The sequence below is a fragment of the Balaenoptera physalus genome (genome assembly GCF_965194825.1).
Source record: "Balaenoptera physalus genome assembly, chromosome: 14".
Classification (NCBI taxonomy): Eukaryota; Metazoa; Chordata; class Mammalia; order Artiodactyla; family Balaenopteridae; genus Balaenoptera; species Balaenoptera physalus.
This window is the reverse complement of record NC_138893.1, coordinates 25,059,121-25,072,555: the sequence shown is the minus strand read 5'-3', so window position 1 is coordinate 25,072,555 and position 13,435 is coordinate 25,059,121. Positions and strand designations below refer to the sequence as shown.

The window sequence follows — 13,435 nt, the reverse complement described above, 5'->3', positions numbered from 1 at the left end:
CTGTCTTCTCGACCTTCACTTTTGGGCTCTACCTAGAGAATGGTATGATGTATTAGGAGCCTGACATGTTGATAGGGTCTCAGTCGTCAAAGAATTAGATTATCCTTATTCTGTGCTGCTCAGGAGGACAGGAAAGAGAGGGCTCTCATGTTTTAGGATGATTTTCAAGAAGAGCTGAGATGTACATCTTTTTAAACAGAATGATGAATCCTTCAACATGCAGGTTAATCAAGTTATTTGGGAATTCTTGTATCTATTTCTGCTAACAAAGCTTTTAGCAAAGCAAAAGGTATTTGAACCACAGTGCAGAAACTTCTCCTGCAGTGAGAGTCATCTAACTGGGTTTTACTTTTTAAATCAGACACAAAAACATTGCAGGTTCCGCAGTGTTCTTTAGGGTCTCGTTGTTGTTACGTAGTGGGGCAGTTAGGCTCCTTATTCATGTCTTCTGTCATGAGCAGAAATGATTGTGGGTAGAAATGGTGGTTCTGGGACAGTTAAACGTGGTTTTTCTATTTTTAAATATTTTTATTGCATGCATGCATTTTTCCTAAAAAAAGTGGGTGTAAACATTTTGTTATTAGAATAAAGCCTTCTCACTATTTTATCCTTAAGCATAACATTCCAGTCTGCCACTTTAACCCTTAAAAATGAAACTCTACCAATCAATCTTTCTAGTCTGCATGTAATTGCCTGAAGCAAAAATAAAGCTTTTTCTCAGCCAGTTACAGTAGAAATGAGTTAATATATTGGCAACAGAATAACCATCAGCAATCAGCCGTTAGCTGTTTACTAATGAACTCCCAGATGAATGAAAAATTTCAGAATCAGTGTTTTACTTCAGGCTGTACATGAACTTAACACTTCAGTTGTAGGAAAAGCAACTTGTGTGCTATACAAATAAATACTGGTGCTTCATCTCAATGAACGGCAGATCTAAAAATGTCTGGAGCCAGTAATAGATCCATGTTTTAATAGTAAAAGTGCTTTTTGCATGACATCAGGTAAAGCCTATTCGTACAATTAATTTTATACTGAATTTCATGGTTTGATTTTATTTAAAAATAATTGCAGATGCTGTTAAATCTTCCAGGAATTTTGAATCTGAAGAATAGGTTATTTTCCAGCCGATTACGACTGTGTTTGAAAAGAAGAATGATGGAATGTGAAAGAGTAGAGTACAGAGTATTGAAAAACAATCGGGAAGAATTAGCTTATAGAAAGAAAAATACTCTCTTTTCAGACAAGACTAATAGGTTTATAAAAGACTGATATTCACACTCTTATTCTTCAGTACTAATGTCATAATAAGAAAATGATGTCAAAAAAGTACAGAACAAAAAAAAAGTATAATAAAATCATGGAACATACGATTGTCACTACAGTGCGGTAAAAATAAAATCACATTACATACTTTGGGGAATGTAAACAGTTTTAGAAAAGAAACTGTCAAGTTATGACACGAGATGAGAAAGAATACCAGCAGTCTACTGACAGTTCATATATAACAACAGAGAAGATAGCTTTGAAATTCAATGTGCTATATCCATTTTAGACTAAAAGAGAACACATTGCTTCTTGATGTTTAATTTATTCCGTTTAGGGATGGTAAAAATTGAGAACTATTGAAATGGGTACACAGGAAGTAGTAAAAGGGCAGTAGAAAGCAAACAGAATTGGGTTTCCAAGTATGGTCAAGTAGTAGTTAAAAATAACAATTGAAGAGCTTTTTCCTCCACCCGGTGTTGATTCTCGTAGATTCACAGAACTGCAGAGCTGGGAGGGACTGTCTGGGCATCCACGTCAGTCCCCTGATTGGTGGGAAGGTGCAGGGAGGCGGAGGGGGCTGTCCAGGCCTGAACTGTGCCTCCCCTTGGTGAATGGAGCCGGTGCTGGGGCTTGAGGTCTCTGCTTTTTGGCCAGTACTGTTCCTCCTACAACAAAAATACCTAATATTGAAGAGGAACTTCGATAAATAAACATACTTTTTTTGTTTGTTTGTTTGTTTTTGTTTAAACTCACGAGTACTTTAAAAAGTTAAGCCATACCTGAACATGTGATGTGGTTCAAGGTCAGAGAAGGGGTTCTTGGAGTTTGTTTCCTCCTTACATACTATTCAGCCATGCTAATTAAATCATTGGTAAAATAGAGGCAGACATCTACGTTCAGTAGATAATATGTAATCTGAATTAATTTAAAATTGTGTGTATTTGAGAGAGAGAAATTAAGTTCTTGATTTTCTTTTTCTGTATGCAGGTTTCAGCAAGCAGATGGTGGAAATTCTTAACAAACATAATATTCAGTTTAGCAGTTTCGATATCTTCTCAGATGAAGAAGTTCGTCAGGGCCTCAAAACCTATTCCAATTGGCCCACCTATCCCCAGCTCTATGTTTCTGGAGAGCTCATAGGAGGACTTGATATAATTAAGGTTAGGCTTGAGAAGACTGTACCTTATAAAGAATTTTCGTATTTAAGCATACTTTTATAAGTGCTGTATTAAATCTAAAGTATAAATTTCTTAAGGCTCTACCTTTATGAATATGAATCTGAAATAAATACAAAGTATTTCTGATGAGGTGATTCATTAATATTTTGTATTATGGCATGACCAAGGAGATTTATGTTATAATAAATGTTTCTTAAACTCACATGTATGTTTATTTTAGGAGCTAGAAGCATCTAAAGAACTGGATACAATTTGCCCCAAAGCCCCCAAGTTAGAGGAAAGGTAAGCGTTTTAAAAGTTTGTCTGCTATTATTTTAAAAACATTTTTAAATTTTCAGTTTTTGCATTACTCTTTCTATGTAGAAATCAGAGATTTGCTTTTGTATGCCAAAGTCATAATTGTGTCGTTTGCAAACTAATCATGCAGACTTGGGAAGGTCTGATTTGGATTGGAGAAAATTTTGTACCAATTTAATGATTATGTAGAGGATAGTCTTTGTTTTATAGAAACGTCATTGTCACCATGGAACGACCAAATTTTAGTTCTCTCCATTTCGGAGCTGGGATCCAGTTGTCTTGGTGTTCAGGTTTTAGTAGCGGTTCCTGCTCACAGCCTAAAGCTGGCTTACTTGTGTTTTCTTCTGTTGCTGTCACTATCCTGGTAGAACACTGTGGAAAGTGGTTGAGTGTGGAAAGCAGATGCTGTGCATGGAGTTCGTGTGTAAACACTTGGGGGATTTCTCACTGCCTTTAGAAGAACTGTGGTAATTTAAAAATTCGAGGAGATTTTAGAGCTGTAAAATCTCTTTGTTTTATGAAGGATCTCAATCTGCTTTCAGAGACTTTATCTTATAGAAGGTTTGGGCTTTGGCCTGTAGGAAGACTTAAAGTTAGGATTTTAAATGTAATAAATATTAATTAACGTAGAGGATTAAAAAGCAATTTATTTTGAAGTACAGCAGCATATCAGCCATTCATAGTCGGGGCTTGACTTTGTAAGGTAAAACTTCTGTTGTAATTTTCTTATTTAACATTTTGAGATTTTCTAAAAGTGTTTAATAATAAACACCTCATTTATCTGTTTTTGATTAATGAAGTAATCCTCATAGTTTGCATATATGTCGAGCTGACCTTTAAGTGCCACATTTTCTCAAATGATTTACACCCTTTACTACCTTTTAGGTAAGAAAGTGCTGCTCCTAGTTCCTTTGATACTCTAGTGCCTTCAGTTGGGTTTCTGCTGTACGGCCTGGGTGGCCATGGAGGCTGTGTGGCCTCAGAAGACTGCTGTGCTTTTTCTAATTTCTTTTTACAGATACACTTGTATTTGCTTTCCGTTTATTTTCCTCTGTGTTGAATACACTTTTGCTGTTGTTTTTGTCCCTGTCTTCATCAGACCTTCTCTCTCTTTTCCTGATGTGCTGTTGTTTGTATCTCCTGTGGTTTCAGACACCAGAAGATAACTGGCTAGAATTACATAGAAAGTAATATCCAGTATATTTTGAGTAAAAATTTAAAGGGCTCCTGGAAAGCAGAGTGCAGGAGCCTGAGTTCCCGGGCTTGGCCATGTCTCTGTGGGTGGGACAGAGGGACCTGTTTGGTTCCCTGGATCCCGGTAGTTGGGTCTCCAGGTGCGTGATTGGGGTCTTTCTGAGAATTAGCTGATTGTACCACATGAAAGTGTATGTGACTTAGCTTTGTGCATGATTTGTGTGTCTCGTTTGTGATGCCTTTTTCCTCTGAGGAGATTTGGAGCCATGAATGATCCAGAGCACGTGGAAGGAGGAGAACACGGTGCTGTGACCACCATTGTCCACTGGGGCCTAGAGGCCCTTCAGCAGCCCGTTGTCCTGATGCGGACTGTTTCTGGACTCTAGGCTACATGCAGATGGTTAGCATTCCTGACAGCAAGTTAGATCATGAGGTTTGAAAGATGGTATAAAGTACCAAACATAAAGTCAAGACGAGAGCATTTGATTTTAGCAGCTGGTGTTGGTTGGTGCTCCAAGATTTAGCGCTTCTCCCTGCAGGTGGGACCTTGTGGGCGTGAAGAGTGTAGAGCCATGTGGGCCTCATGATGGGAAAGGGACACACACGTCTAGTTCTGGAAATTCTGGGTGGGCTCAGTCTATAGGTCCCTTACTGAACAGTTCCTTACTGAGTTGGTTATTATTATTTTTTTAGTTCTGTGAGTTGATGGGCTTAAATTGCAACTTGAAGGCACATTCATTGCCTTAAAAAGCCATATTGTGTTTTACAGTGGCTCAGGGAGACAGTGAGATAAAGGAAAATGTCGGTGCGTTTGCTTGTTTAATGCCACGCAAAGCTGTGGACTCTCATCCTGCTGTCTCTCAAAGATGTACGCTGCTCATGAAGCGGAGTGAAAGTGGTGTTTAATAATTTAGCTGAGCCGGTTTATATCCATTTTCTCTCTTCAGGCTCAAAGTACTGACAAATAAAGCTTCTGTGATGCTCTTTATGAAAGGAAACAAACAGGTAAAGAACTTAAAAATGGTTTTATTTGTAATTTCTTTTGAATGGTTTTATTTGTCATTTCTTCTGATGTTAACATCTGCAACAAGGGGGACACTTAAATCTTTTTTTCCTGGCTTTAGCTAATGAAGCTGTAGTGGTAGCAGGAAGTCATCCAGGCGTCAGTTGGTGCTTATGGAGATCAAACAAAGTGATCTACATTTTGCTTGACTTTATCATCAAATCTCAGTGGGGCGCATTTCTTCCTGCTGCCAAACTTTGTCAGCTAACGTGGTCAGCACTGTTAACACTGGACTGGTTCTGTTAGCTGCTGTCGCCTCCTGGAGTGTGCAGTTTGGTTCTCTACTTCCCGAGTTACACCTTTTATTTTTCTTCTTGGTGGTTATTTAAAGCAGATTTTTATCCTTTTTTTCCTGGAAGCTCAGGAAGTATGCATAAATTCTGGGAACAGAATCATTAGTGCAGTTAAGGTGTTTATGTGGTGCCAGGTCTTTCCCACAGGATTGGGAGTTGGAATCCTGGGGCGTGAAAAAAACTGTAAGATTTTTCCATAACCTCGGAAAAGTTTGGTGCTCTGTAGTGTGAAGGTAGATTTAAAAAGTGGGAGTAGAAGTCCATTTGGGAGTAGGAAAACAATGACCCTAATCATTGCAGAAAGGTGGAGTTGAGGCCGTCTGAGTGAAATAGAGAAGGGGCAGCAGAAGCCTCAGGGTTTAACTCAGGACCTTTCTGACCACAAAGGTTATAATGTTAGAGCACGGCTCATCTCCAGTGGTTACAAACCGAGGTTTGTAAGTCTAGGGGCCGTGCGTCTGGGACGACGTCTGGATGGGTCAGTCCTGACGGTGCAGGTCTCATTCCTCTGACGGCTCTTGATGTGAAGAGGCCCTGGGAGGTGGCCGCCTTCTGCAGGTGCTATGCCCCTTGACGGAGCATTAGATACAACCATGCTCGTGGGCTGTGTGGGAAATGCAGTGCATCCTAAAATTTGTTTTTTTCTAAATTTAGGAAGCTAAGTGTGGCTTCAGCAGACAGATTCTGGAAATACTAAATAGTACTGGGTAAGTAAATCTTGTTTTCAAATGGTATATTTTAATAAATTCTAACTTTTCAGTTCTGCCACTGATGCTTTTCAGTTGTTATATCTGTTCGTATGTTTTTATCTGTTTATTTTTGCTGTAACGTTTTGCGAATGCTTTAGCTTAGACCACGACAGAATTTTCTGGCCAGTGTCCAACCTGTCGGTAACATAAGGGAGGTCTTCTGGCAATCATCAGAATAACTCTTTGTCTACTTTCCCAGAGGAAAGTTGATAACTGAGTTCTTACCATGCATAAAGATATTTTAGGGAAAGTGTATTATAGGCTTTTACTTTTCTTTAAAAAAAATTCTAGTTTCCAAATAGTTCATGAAACTGATAGGATACATATTAAGATGCATTATCTGGATCTGAGAAATAGGGTAGATTACATTGCAGAGCTCATGCTTTTGCTGTCCTTAGTGATGGAGCTGCCAGGTAAGAAAATTGTAATTGAGTTTTGTGGTTAAAAACCAAACCACTTGGGACTTCCCTGGTGGCGCAGTGGTTAAGAATCCGCCTGCCAGTGCAGGGGACACGGGTTCAAGCCCTGGTCCTGGAAGGTCCCACAGGCCGTGGAGCAGCTAAGCCCGTGAGCCACAACTACTGAGCCTGCGCTCTAGATCCCGTGTGCCACAACTACTGAGCCCACGTGCCACAACTACTGAAGCCCACACGCTTAGAGCCCGTGCTCCTCAACAAGAGAAGCCACTGCAATGAGAAGCCCGCGCTCGCTGCAACTAGAGAAAGCCCGTGCGCAGCAACGAAGACCCAACGCAGCCAGAAATAAATAAATAAAATAAATAAATTTATTAAAAAAAAACGAAAACAAAGAAAACACCAAACCACTTGTTTGGAGATACTTAGCACATGTTTTATGGGGTTGTCAAATGTTTCTGCTTATTTTTCTTCCTTATTATTTCTCAACTGCTTCTTTTCAGTATTGTAAGGATTCTAACCGTAGCTCTAAATAGAGCAGCCGACCCTGTGAAGTGACACGGAAAGTCATCTCCGAAGCATTTGGGCATTCGTGGGCGGGGTGGGGTAGCACAGGTTCAAATACAACTTTAGGGACCAAAGAAGAAACACAGTTGTTCTCTTCAAATGATTGTGACATTTCACAGAGGAGAGTCTAGTCGCTTTTGTCCCGTGGCCTCCAGCTGCCTCGTTTCCACCCCACCCCAGGATGCAGGAGAGGCCGGCTTGGCTTTGGTCGTTTTTTTACGCCCCCTTTCTCTGTCTTCCCTCTGCCACAGCTCCCAGTGAGTCGCCCTCAGGCCACCTCTCCCTAGTGCCAGTGTGTCCCCTCAGATCCTGAGGCCAGGGTAGGACAACCCTAGGTCCATCACCGCTCAAGTATTTGGTGGAAAGTCTCCATAACTTTACTTTGTGTCCCATGTCTGTCTAATCCTGATTGGATTGGAAGCACCAGTTAACCCCCAGTGGAGCGCCTTCTTTGGGAGAGAGTGCCCTCCCGGCTCGAGACTGGCTAAACGCCTCCCAGGGTCCGTTAACTTGAGTGGACCGTGGTCTTGCTGAGAGCCAGTAGAATGTGGAGGAAGCTCCTGGTGCTTTATTCCTTTCCTCCGTTCTTGCACGTGTCTGTTCCTTCCCTAGCCAAAATACGCGTGCCTTGCGGGGCTGAGTACCTAGTGTGTATTGGGTATGAAAAGCACCCTTTACAGTGAACTTCTAGGGGATGTATTGGCTGCTGTGACTCTATATACCTATGTACATTTAGGCCCAGCACTTCTTAGATCCTTTATAGATAGTTCCAGAACTCATTATTTGTATCGTACTGTGTCAATTAGGAGATCTGCCTCCTTAGTTCAACTTGAAGGGAGACTTACATTGGGTGATTCTTTTTTTTTTTTTTTTTTTAAATCATTTTTGCTCTTCTTTCAAACATTCCTCTTTTGGTACTTGCTGCTGATTATCCTGTCAGGTTATTTTTTTGACTGTTTCCTGCATCATGGACAGTCTTCTTTGGAACTTGTTTACTCAGTAAACAAGATTTCCCTATGAAGATGGTTTTGGTTTTATGGAAAACAAAATTTGTTTCTTTATATGTGGCATTTTCTTTGGCCAGTTTTTGGAATCGCACATGTACCCACAGTCTCCCTGCAGGGATTCAGTCTTACATTCTTACTAATTCTTTGATCACCTTGTAATGAAATCCTCCCCGAGTAGATGGGGTTGAATTTTCATTAATTTATACAAGTAGTGTTCATTACATGGCATAAAGCCACAACACTTTCACTGGTTTTGCGCATATTGAAAATAGCACGTGGGACTGCCCTGGTGGCACAGTGGTTAGGAATCCGCCTGCCAATGCAGGGGACACGGGTTTGATCCCTGGTCCGGGAAGATCCCACATGCCACGGAGCAACTAAGCCCATGCACCACAACTACTGAGCCTGTGCTCTAGAGACCGCGAGCCACAACTGCTGAGCCCATGAGTCACAACTACTGAAGCCCGTGCGCCTAGAGCCCGTGCTCCGCAACAAGAGAAGCCACCGCAATGAGAAGCCTGTGCACCGCAACGAAGAGTAGCCCCTGCTTGCCGCAACTAGAGAAAACCTGCGCACAGCAACGAAGACCCAACGTAGCCAAAAATAAATAATTAAAAAGAAAGAAAAAACGTATAGCATGTGTGTTCTGTGATAAGTTTATTGCTGTGTGGAAGGCACATCTGCAGAGGGTAGAGTTTAGAGTTGGTTGGCAGTGTTTTTTCCCAGCTGGTGAGACCCCAGCCTCCATCCATGGGCACCAGCAGGGCTGCTCCCTCCTGCAGCCTAAGCAGCTGCCAGTAGGTTAGGAGTCAGCAGTGCCGAGGGGGCTGGAAATGGAGCGAGGGTGTTAACGACAGGCCTGCATAAACGCTGAGTCTAACCTGAACTTGGCAAACTGCAACTGGCCGCCTACTTACGTAAATCAAGTTTTATTGAAACACTGTCCTTTCATCTCTGCCTTGTCTGGCTGCTTCTGTGCTTCATTCACAGCAGAGGTGAGCAGTTGGAGCAGAGACTGTATGGCTTGCAGGGCCGAAATGTTTACTCCCTCACCCTTTACAAAAAGGTCACTGACCCCTGTCTAACCTGATATTGTGTAGAGAAAACTCCAGATAAATTGGTGTCTTGGGATGACTTATTCTGTGTAGTACCTGACAGATTAAGAAGTAAAATAATTTCTATTTTTCCACAGTAAATTTTGTTAGCAACAAAATAGTTTTACTTTTCTTGACTGTTTTTGAAACACCAAATAGTTCTTATAATTTTTGTCTAGAACTGTATTTCTTGTTAAAATGTTTTCTCCTTTTTTGTAGTGTTGAATATGAGACATTTGATATCTTGGAGGATGAAGAAGTAAGTTCTATGTCTTATGTTTTGTCCTTTGTCTTAGTTTTAATCATTAGGATTATCATTTAATCCTAATCTGACAGGAAGGTTTCAGGGTCCCTGTTGTTTCCGTAGGTTCGGCAAGGATTAAAAACTTACTCCAATTGGCCGACATACCCTCAGCTGTATGTGAAAGGGGAGCTTGTTGGAGGACTGGACATCGTTAAGGTGAGGTTGGGATTCGTTCGTCTGGGAGCCCAGAGAACTGAAAACCCGGGCGCGTTTCAAAATTATCCTTTCATTGGGGTTGTCCTCGATGTTCTTTTCTGGCCTCATATCTAATCACTTCTAGACCAGCATTACCATCTCTACGACCATAATATCTTGTTGTTCTCTCAGCTCTCACCTGATCCGGGCAAATCAGCCCCCTTACTGTGCGGCCTTTCCTGCCACGCTGGGTCCTTTCAGAACCTCCTCCAGCTCTTGCGGGACTGCTGGCCAGGGTCCAAAGTGTGACTGGGCATTCAGAGCGGCTCTGGGTGTGGCCGAGCTCAAAACTTGATTTGTTCACACTGTACGAAGTTCTTCCATGTTTTCAGCTTTTCTTCACCCTGTCTCTGCTCTGGATTTCCGTGCATATCTCATATTGAAATATGCTTTCCATATCCATCAGGGCCTTTCTCTGTGAATCATTTACAGATTTTTTCCAGCCAGAAGTGTGTGTTTTGCTCCTGCTTCTGAAGTTCTCCTGTCCTTTTATATTATCATAATTATATTATTTTCTGGTGTCATTTTATTTTGCTTTACTCACATGCACTTGGGTGATGGAGTGAAGAGCACCAGGCTGAGGGCTGGGGGCCTGAGACCTAGTGCCGGCCTGGCCCTGCTGGCTGTGTCACCGAGGCCTGAGGTCATCTCCAAGTCCCCCTTTGATTCTCAGATGCTAGAACACTGGAGAACTCTGTCAGATCGTAAGCGTGTTTCAAGGACGCTGTTTCTTATATGTCTTTGATGATGAATTTCCTTCTTTGGTTTGCTTTAAGTAAATTCTAACTGAATTTTAAACGAACATGACTTTTCTCATAGAATTTCAAGTCCAGAACTTAGGGCACCCCTACCTGGTAGCACCTGTGTGCTCTGGTGCTCTCCTGATTAGCCCAGGACGCCAGAGGGCAGCTGCAGCTTTCACGTCCTCAAACCCTACCCCCGACCCAGGCCCACCCTGGGCATCATGGTGTGGGAGGTGGGTGGCAGTGGGTGGGCACAGGAGGGCCTGGGCAGGAATGCAGGGCTCTGCTCCAGAAGCGCCAGCCTTCACGAAAGGCGGATGGTGGAGCTGCTGGGGCTCAGGCCCTCCTCGGCCTCGCTGGTTAGAGCATTTTCCCTGAGGTCAGATCCCTGGTATTTTAAGTGGAAAGCAAGTGGTAAGTACTGCTGTCTCTAGTTATAAAATGAAAGTTTTTAACTCACGCTTTCGTACCGTGAAAGAACTCTGGCCCAGCCCTGAGTGCCGGTAGGTTTTCTGAACACAGGGCCACGGTTTCATCTGCCCAGATTTTGTCTCCTGCCCAGTTCCAGGTTTGACATCACACTTCTTGAGCAAGCCAGTGAGGCATTTCCCCAATAAACCGTCTCATTCCAGGAGGGAAAAAAAAAAGGTGGTTTAACATAGTAGCTTTTGAATAGCCCTGAGGCAACAAAAATAGATGTGCATTTGTTATTTTATATCTGTTTTTTATTTTTGTAAGACACAAACTGCCTTCCGACCGGAATACCCTTGAGCCTGTTCTTGTCTGAATGTTTGATAGCCTGTAGCTCAGCCACTGGTAGCCCGTGGGGAGCTACAATCAATAAATCTCATTTAATTCTAAGGCTGAGCTGCATGGGCACCTTCTTTTTAGGTATATAACAGGGTGTCCGTTATATGACTTTCTGTGTCCACCTGCTAAGAACTTGCACACTTGGAAATGTGTGATGGAGTTAACATGTTTCTTTGAGGAGATAACTGGGAATAGCTGTCAGGTTGCCGTTTTGGTCTGTTTCTGGCAGAGGTCAGTTCTTCACCTTTGGGTCACTTAAAGCAGTGGTCCCCAGCACTTTTGGCACCGGGGACTGGTTTCGTGGAAGACAGTTTTTCCATGGACGGGGGCGGGGGCGGGGTGGCGGTGGGATGGCTCAGATGGTGACGCGAGCGACGGGGAGCGGCAGGTGAGGCTTCGCTCGCTCGTCCGCCGCTCGCCTCCTGCGTCGTGGCCCGGCTCCTCCTGCGTTGCGGCCCGGCTCCTAACAGGCCTCGGACCGGTACTGGTCCGTGGCCCAGGGGTTGGAGACCCCCGACTTCAAGCCTCAGCTGTGTTGCCAACGGGTTAATCCTGACTGCGCTCAACAGGAGCCGTGAGTGCTGTTTTGGTTGAGTGGGTGATTGAATGAATGAATTACTCGGTGACTCAGTGACTCCATCAGGCTAATGTCCTGAGAAAAATATCTACTAGTTAATACGTACACAGTGCGTTAATGTTACCTCTAAAGAGTGAACGTCCTCACCGCAGACTGTTTGGACGCAGAAACAGTTGAGAGGCAGAATATCTAGATCCGGTTGCTGTTTAGCCCACTGGCTCACAGTCACCGCGGCGTCCGGAGGGCCTGCGCCACGCCAGGCAGGCCCCTCTGGCTCTCCGTGCAGGCCGCCACGTCTCATCGTCCGGCGGGTGACGCAATGGACAGAAGTTAGGGGAGCTGTGTGCCCCGTGGCAGCCAGGGAGCCGTGGCCAGACCCCACCTGAGGGCCGCCCGGCCCTCCCGCCTTGCCGCGTGGCCTGCTGCCTCTGAGTGGCGTGCTCTGAGAGGCCCTGCCTGGCCTTTTGGCGTAGCCGGACGTCTGCCTGTTAAATGGGTAGAAGAGCCCAAGCCCTTGCTGTCTGAGTTCGTGTGACAGGATCATGCCTGTGTGGGTTCAATCCAGAGAGCAGTGCGGGTGGATTTCAGTGGTTTTATTCACTGATGTTCATGCAGCTTAGGAAGAACCTGAAATGTTCTATCGAATTAAGTGTTTACCTTAAACTAGGAAATCTTATTTATCCTCCATCGTCATGTTTTAAACTTGATGGCTGTATTCCATATTTTAGATCTGAAAGATAGGCACAAAAAACTTTCTGAATTACTTCATCTCTTTAATGGATTCTGGCCTTTACATTTACGTACTAGTACCATGGCTTTTCCAGGTTTGGTTGAAATAGTGAAGCCTGTTTACCACCTGTAGGGCCACAGGTGTCATGTGCATTGTATCTGAGTGGACCTTAATATCACAGCGTTTCTTTTTTCAGTCAAAGTTCATTTTCCCTGTTTATTGCTATTGTTTAAATAGGAAGCTTCATCGTGTTGCTCTCATTGCTGTATTCGCTAATGCTAAAAAATTTGGTGGTGTTCGTTTTAGAATGCCTTTTAACTTTAATTTTGTACTATGATAGTGTGCCCAGTTTTTATGGCATGATCCTTTGTTCAAGTGTGTTGGTGGACTGGAGTTTTCATCCAATAAGGTGTTTCTTTGGGTTCTCTGATATAGATGTTATCTTTCATTGTTTAGATGTTTTCATTTTTTATATATACGTATGCATGATATTATTATTTCCTTTTTTATTTTTAGGAACTGAAAGAAAATGGTGAGTTGCTGCCTATACTGAAAGGAGAAAATTAATAAACGTTAGACTTGGTGCCCAGCTACTGCAAGAAAGCCTTCATTCCAGTGGAGCAGCTCATGATTTAGTCCTCAGAAGTGGGCTAGGAGTAGAAAATGCTCGTCCCCAGTTACGCTTTGTGTATTTCACAAGGTTGTGCTAAATAAACGTATGTGACATTTCTTCCACCAAAAACAGAACGCAATAAACACCTTCAAGTTCAGTTAAAAATAATTGTGTAAAAAAGTGTGTCTTTACAGTGGTGTTAGACGTATAGTTACTGTAATTAACCCACTTTTCATCTCTTATTCATCATATGTGGGCATCTTGAAGCAGTTAAGGAAGAGACAGTCTTCAGAGAGTGGAGAACTGTGAGAGTCTGAACCACAGACAGCAGCATTTAGA

General features: G+C 43.0%; 1 protein-coding gene across 3 annotated transcripts in view; it reads left to right on the top strand.

Moving 5' to 3' along the window:
- The window catches only part of GLRX3 (glutaredoxin 3), a 31,186-nt gene extending 17,922 nt beyond the window's left edge, over nucleotides 1–13,264 (top strand). For all 3 annotated transcript variants that reach the window (XM_082423222.1, XM_082423223.1, XM_082423224.1), the window contains 7 exons: nucleotides 2,257–2,429; nucleotides 2,668–2,729; nucleotides 4,886–4,943; nucleotides 5,949–6,001; nucleotides 9,344–9,383; nucleotides 9,492–9,584; nucleotides 13,000–13,264. In XM_082423222.1, the coding sequence (XP_082279348.1) occupies nucleotides 2,257–2,429; nucleotides 2,668–2,729; nucleotides 4,886–4,943; nucleotides 5,949–6,001; nucleotides 9,344–9,383; nucleotides 9,492–9,584; nucleotides 13,000–13,050 (530 nt within the window). In that variant the 3' untranslated portion in view covers nucleotides 13,051–13,264. The remainder of the gene's footprint in view (nucleotides 1–2,256; nucleotides 2,430–2,667; nucleotides 2,730–4,885; nucleotides 4,944–5,948; nucleotides 6,002–9,343; nucleotides 9,384–9,491; nucleotides 9,585–12,999) is intronic.
- Nucleotides 13,265–13,435: the final 171 nt, after the last annotated feature.